Genomic DNA, 6,922 nt, shown 5'->3' on the forward strand with positions numbered 1-6,922 from the left:
TGTGCTGGTTAGACCCTGCTCTGGAGTAGGAGCTAATTTGGTTCTCGAAAAAGGCAGTCCGGTAATAAAATCGCAAAAAGTGGGTAGTTCCACAATTAGTTCTGGTACTATGAAGAGGTTCCCGCGGTGCGAAAGGCCCTTATGCAGTGTCAGAAAGCTCTCAGATTTCATCAAAAAATATCTTAATTTGAGTTCTGAAGATGAACGAAGGTCTGACGGGTTTGGAACGACATGAGGGTGAGTAATTAATGACAATTTTCATTTTTGGGTGAACCCCTGCTCTGGAGTAGGAGCTAATTTGGTTCTCGAAAAAGGCAGTCCGGTACTAAAATCGCACCCACTTCCGGCAGTGCGAAAACGTCAAAAAGTGGGTAGTTCCACAATTATTTCTGGTACTATGAAAAGGTTCCCGCGGTGCGAAAGGCCCTTATGCAGTGTCAGAATGCTCTCAGATTTCATCCTAAAATATCTTAATTTGAGTTCTGAAGATGAACGAAGGTCTGACGGGTTTGGAACGACATGAGGGTGAGTAATTAATGACAGAATTTTCATTTTTGAGTGAACTAACCCTTTAAGAAAGACAATAGTCCCACCTCTTTCAGTGCTCTGCTACCATCTTGAGAGCTGCCATCTTTGTCCTGCATGACCTTGCGTTGGCTTAGCTTGCTATCAGGATTTCGGAGTCGTGTAATCATGCGTGAAGATCCTGTTTTTGCGCTATCTCCATTAGCTTTACCCTCACCTAAAGATGAAAAGGGTTAACATATATAAATACATAAATCTATAAATGAACAGATGCAAAACGTTGTTATGGGTGTGCATAGACACCTGTATCGTCTTGGCTGTTGAGAGAAGACCGTGAGGACCGGTCTACCAGGTCAGGCTCTTCTGGACCTCGCAGGCATTCAGAGATGGAGAAATGACTGCTGCAGCTGTTCTCGTCTGCCGTCTGCGCAGGTTCAGTCTCTAGCACAGAATCTCCTTCTCCGTGACCAGCAGACTCCGAGCTCTTAGCTTAAGGACAAACAGTGACAGAAGATATATTACATACATTAGTAATGTGTGACATTTTGGCCATGTTGAGAGTAGAAGACTCGTATAATACACATACTACTTTTAGCATACTGTGAAACCAAAAAATAGCAAGCAGTACACTAGGCATTACACTCCAACCTCAGCCAAAATTATATTGTAGCACAGCATTAACACTGCAGTATGCATCAGTATAAACTTTGGTAAATCTAATTCAAAACAATCCAGACGGGCTATACACTCTCCGTAAACGCGATATACCCAAGACGATGGCAAAGATCCAGTGCTGCTCTATAGACGGCACTATTAAACAAAGGTTTCTGGGAAGAATGGATGGACTCTAGTGCCAGGAGGGTCTTTGTTTCAGTACAAGAAAACAGCAGATCTGTTCTTAGCTTGAAAATTAACTGCAGCTAACTAGTTAGGCCTGTCTTAATGTAAAAGCCTGAACATTGAGAAATGCGGATGCTGTACCTGCCAACTCTTTCATCCCTTCAGTCCCTTCCCCTTTCTCCTCACCACTGGAAGACGATGTCACAGCATTTCCCATGGGATCCTGGGAGTCAGATTTAGTCGGTATGGCTGAGCTGGGTGCAGCGAGCTCAGGAACATTAGTGCTGCCCACCTCAACAGTCGGGACAGCTGAGACTGAGGCTGAAATATCAATGGACAGATGTCTTTAGTGTTTTAACACTAACAGATGAGAGATGCAATGATTTGATTGTCGTTTCAAATGCAAATGATGAGGATTGTAGCTGCGTTCGAGAAGAGTCAAGATTACCACACACTACAAGTATTCAAATAATGTCGAAGAAAAACTTCTGTGAAACGTCTGTGAAAGAGTGCATGGTCTGGAAAGCATTGCACTGATTTCTAAGCATCACATTTGCATATAAAAAGCTGAAATGCTCTTAAAAAGATACATTCTGGCCTGTCCAGTCAATTGTGATTAGCAGGTAATAGACACACTACTATTCAAAAGTATGGGGTTGGTAAGATTCTCTTATGAGTCTCTTATGCTTACTACGGCTGCATTTATTTGATTAAAAATACACTAAAACCTGTAATATTGTGAAATATTTTTACAAATTAAAATTATGGTTTTCTGAACAAATACATTTTAAAATGTAATTTATTCCTCTGATACAAAGCTGAATTTTCAGCATCATTACTCCAGTCTTCAGTGTCACATGATCCTTCAGAAATCATTCTAATATGCTGATTTTCTCAAGAAACATTTCCTATTATTATCAGCGTTGAAAACAGTTGTGCTGCTTAATATTATTGTGGAAACAATGAAATTTCTTTCAGGATTCTTGAATGGAAATATTGAATAGAAAATTCAAAAGAACAGCATTTATTTGAAACAAATCTTCTGTAATATAGTGCATGTTGTTTTGTCACTTTTGATCAATTTAATGCATCCTTGCTGAAAAAAGTAGTAATTTCTTTATTTTAAAAAATCATACTGACCACAAACTTTTGAATGGGTGGTGATGTAAGTATTTTAAAAAATTGCTTCAGACCGATTCATTAATGAATCACCAGCTTGAACAATTCATCAAAAGAACCGACTCAAAAGAATAATTCACTCACAAAATGACCACTACGGCTTGCAAGCAAATTTAAAAAAGCCCTACACAAGGGTCACACTGGAATATTTTATGGAGAAAAAAAATATTTTAAAGTAAAACTAGAAAAATGTAAATTAATTACAGAAATTCCCACGACTTTTTCAAGCCAGAAAAACTATTTTAAAATGTCCTGATATATCTAGGTTTTCTATGATTTACATCCTGTAGAAATGATAAACATCATTAAAACACATGCTAAATATGTCATTTCAACATTTCAGCAATATACTGAAGATGATGTATGAACACCACAAACCAGTCAAAAAAAAAATAAAATAAAATACACACAATTTGAATTAAACAGACCCTGAATCACATGAAATATCATGAGTCACAGGAATCTCTCTCACCATCTGCAGAAGTTTGCTCATTCGTTGCATTTCCGTTACTGGAGTCCTGTTGTGGACATGATCCGTTCGAGTTCATCTGATCGGCCGCAGCTGGTTCACCAGCCACAGATTTGGATTCCAGTCTGGCCCTCTCGGCCTCCTCTGCCGCCCGTCGCTTCACCTCCTCAAGCTCCGCTTCCTGCTTGGTCTTCAGACGGTCCAGGATCACATCTGGAGGAAATGGACCAAAGAATACTCTCAAGATACTGAAACAGCACAACAGCTGTCCAACATGTTTCTCTAAACAAAACATTCCTGCTTCCTATTTACACATGTTAAATTGCTTACAGGGAAACTCATACAGGTTTAAAATAACTTGGGAGTAAATGATGACAACATTTTCATTTTTGGGTGAACTATTCCTTTTTCTCTCTGAAATGCAGTTTCTTACAAGTTATGTAGTTTTAAAATGACGACTTGCTTGCCTCGAGTTAGCATTTCAAAATAGCACATGAATCAAAGTTTGCATGCAGGAAACAAAACGAATGCATGAAACATCTGCAGCTTGATAAATACTTTCCCACAAAGCCTCTACAAGATGAATCTCACTCTAGTGCAGGTGGAGCTGCTTTTGCACTGCTAAAAATAGCTGAACGGAAAGACACCTTACAGTGATTTACATGACAACCATATTGAGTCAGATATAGTCACTGTATACTATGGATGGAGTTTTGCAACATGGTTTGCATCTTAACATAGTTCAATAAAATAAGGTAATACAACAATTCTTTACATTTTCTTTTTGACACAACTTCACTGCATGTTAAATCTGTGAAATGGAAGTCCTTATTTGCAATGGGACTACATAAATACTTTTCATTTACCATAACTGGATGTATAAAAATCCAGATACAGACACACTGGAAAATAAAGGTTTTTTTTATGTAACATTATCCTTTTTTGTTTCTTATTTCATTTAGTACTTACTGCTATTTACAAGAAAAAGTGTAATTTTGTTATCTAGTAATGCAACACAGTAATATTTTAATACTAAAATTAAATAAGTATTGAAAGTAATATAAAAAAGTAATAAAAATACTTCACCAAAAGTTCACATAGAGTAGGTTACTAAATGGATTTGTTCCACAACAAGTCAATTGAAATAAATAATGTTTATTGAAAAGGCTTAATTTAATTACACGTAATTTGAATTAAATTACCTTCACTGAGAATTTTCTGAGTGTATTTATTAACACTGGGCCTTAGTGTTAATATCCTAAGCTGTCATTACATATAACAGCTTAGGATTGTCATAAATACTTTTAATAAATAAAAATGCCCACATACGTTTGAAAAATAACTGCTGTCATTTCCATGCAAGAACGCTGAAGTCTTAAAGGGGTCATATGATGCGATTTCAATTTTTCCTTTCTCTTTGGAGTGTTACAAGCTCTTGGTGCATAAAGAAGATCTGTAAAGTTGCAAAGACTAAAGTCTCAAATCCAAAGAGATATTCTTTATAAAAGTTAAGAGTCAGCCACGCCTACCTAAAACGGCTCGTTCTAACACACCCCACATGTCTACGTCACGATGTTGTAATAATGTAAAATATGTGAAAAATAATGTGTTTTTCGAACAACCTAGTATGAGAGCCTGTTCTAGTACACCCCCAAAACAAAATTAAGACTTTGTAAAAGAGCATAATAGGACCCCTTTAAAACAACAGCTAATATTCATGATCCTCAAAAAAAGGGGGCCTGCACACAGCAATTTAAACCAGTAATAAACAAGTACAGGATATCAGCATGTATTTTTTTAATAAATAAAATTAGAAGCAATAAACTTGATTTCATACTTGCAAACAGTTTTAGAAAAAACTGAAAAAAAAACACTTCAATGCATTTTATTGTGAGTAAAAATAAATCTAAAGTTAGTATTTGAAAAAAAATTAAAGGGGTCATATGATGTTGCTAAAAAGAACATTATTTTGTGTATTTGGTGTAATGCAATGTGTTTTTTGTGAACTTTGAAAAGATTAGTTTCACATTATTTTCCACATACTGTACATTATTTAATTATCTTCATGACATGGCGGCAGCAACAATACTACAGCGAGAATAAAAGTTACGCCTTCTTTCTTTGCGTGAACATTTGGGCGGCGTTATGCAAATCTTCCCACATCGTGATGTAGGTATGTGGGGGCGTGTTAGAACGAGCCGTTTTAGGTAGGTGTGGCTGACTCTGAACTTTTATAAAGAATATCTCTTTGGATTTGAGACTTTAGTCTTTGCAACTTTACAGATCTTCTTTATGCACCAAGAGCTTGTAACACTCCAAAGAGAAAGGAAAACTTGAAATCGCATCATATGACCCCTTTAAAAAAATTGCAATATATTTGTTTGGAAAAATCAAACAAACAACACTTAGCGACTGTCAAGTTGAATGTGCATGCAACTTTTTTTACCATCTTGGAATGTGCATTTCCAAGATGGCAATAAAAAAATGAGCTATATGATTTGAGTACTTTCTTACCATTGGCAACGGTGAGGTATGCCTTGTTATTCCCCCGGGCCTTGTTAGTGAGCTCCTCGGTAATGTCCATGTGAGAGTGAATCTCCTCTCTCATCTCCTCCAGCACAGAGCAGAGGTCATTCTCCCAGTAGTCTTTATCCAGAAGCTCCAACATCCCGGCCAGCTGGACTTTAGTGCTGTAGTACCAGGTCTGCTTGTTTTCATCCTCACCATCTTCCTCTCTGAAACAGATCAAAACGCACAGGTTACGTACATTCAATACAGGCACTCAATAGACTTTAAACCATATTTTTATGTTTAGAAAACCTAGTGTGAAAAGTAAGTGATGCATTCAAATTTTGACAACCACAAATAGCAACAACAAAAAAAAACTTTCTATTTTGGCTTTCCCTGAAATAGGTTGGAGCACCAAATTGTTGACTGAAACTACTTTTTTCCGATGATGCATTTTAAACCATGTCAGTAGCTGGGTTTCTATCCAAAAGCGAAACTAATCTTTTTAAAGTTCACAAAAAAATAAATAAAACCTATCCTAACTTAGTAACCAACAGTAAATAAAACAAGGCAAGCACAGAAAATGGAGACAGGACTGCAATTTGTTACGACTGGGCAAGTGGGACTTAAAGGGGTCATATTATGCTATTTTAAAGATCATTATTTTGTGTATTTGGTGTAATAGAATATGTTGACATGCTTTAATGTTCAAAAAACACATTATTTTTCAAATACTGTACATTATTGTAGTTCCTTTATGCCCCGCCTCTCTCAAACGCGTCGTTTTCTACAAAGCCCCTCCTTCCGACAAGCACAGTCTGCTCTGATTGGCCAGCTGACCCAGTGCATTGTGATTGGCCGAACACCACAAGCACGCGTTGGAAATGTAACGCCCCTTTCCATAATCGCGAGCTTCAGCTTTCAACATAAATGTGAAGACAGTACATAATGTCCTTAGATTTACCATCAGTTCAAGCCCAAAAGGGGAACAGAGTCGCGTGACAGACAGTCATGATGCTCGTATGTATTTGCAGTACACAAGCCGCGATTAAGAAAGCTGACTCCACTGTGATGTGACCCTGTCTCTCTCTCTCTCACACACACACACACACACACACACACACACACATAAATGGGCGTGTTTGTTTTGGTGCTTTCAAATATCGACATAATTTGCCAAAAATTGCTTAGTGCACCTTAGGGCTGGGTAAAAAAATATCGATATCTCGATATTAATCGATTCTCATTTTTACGGACAGCGTCGGACCGAGCCCCAAAACGCACTTGTAGCCAATCAGCAGTAAGTGGGTGTGTCTTGTAATGATAGAGAGAAGAGAGCGCTCAATTTGAGTGCACAGGACAGATATTAGCAGATCGACTATAGATAGAGAGAGATGGCAG

The 6,922-nt window shown here is 37.5% G+C and overlaps 1 protein-coding gene across 1 annotated transcript in view; it reads right to left on the minus strand.

The window, feature by feature from the left end:
* The window catches only part of LOC107748807 (nucleosome-remodeling factor subunit BPTF-like), a 47,776-nt gene that overhangs the window by 32,488 nt on the left and 8,366 nt on the right, over positions 1-6,922 (minus strand). Inside the window, exons 3-7 of the mRNA XM_016563767.1 lie at positions 5,528-5,748; positions 3,017-3,226; positions 1,507-1,686; positions 829-1,014; positions 594-742 (exon numbers count right to left, since the gene is read on the minus strand). Coding sequence (XP_016419253.1) covers positions 594-742; positions 829-1,014; positions 1,507-1,686; positions 3,017-3,226; positions 5,528-5,748 — 946 coding nt within the window. The remainder of the gene's footprint in view (positions 1-593; positions 743-828; positions 1,015-1,506; positions 1,687-3,016; positions 3,227-5,527; positions 5,749-6,922) is intronic.

The sequence above is a fragment of the Sinocyclocheilus rhinocerous genome, unplaced genomic scaffold (assembly GCF_001515625.1).
Source record: "Sinocyclocheilus rhinocerous isolate Xijiao unplaced genomic scaffold, SAMN03320098_v1.1 scaffold950, whole genome shotgun sequence".
Lineage (NCBI taxonomy): Eukaryota > Metazoa > Chordata > Actinopteri > Cypriniformes > Cyprinidae > Sinocyclocheilus > Sinocyclocheilus rhinocerous.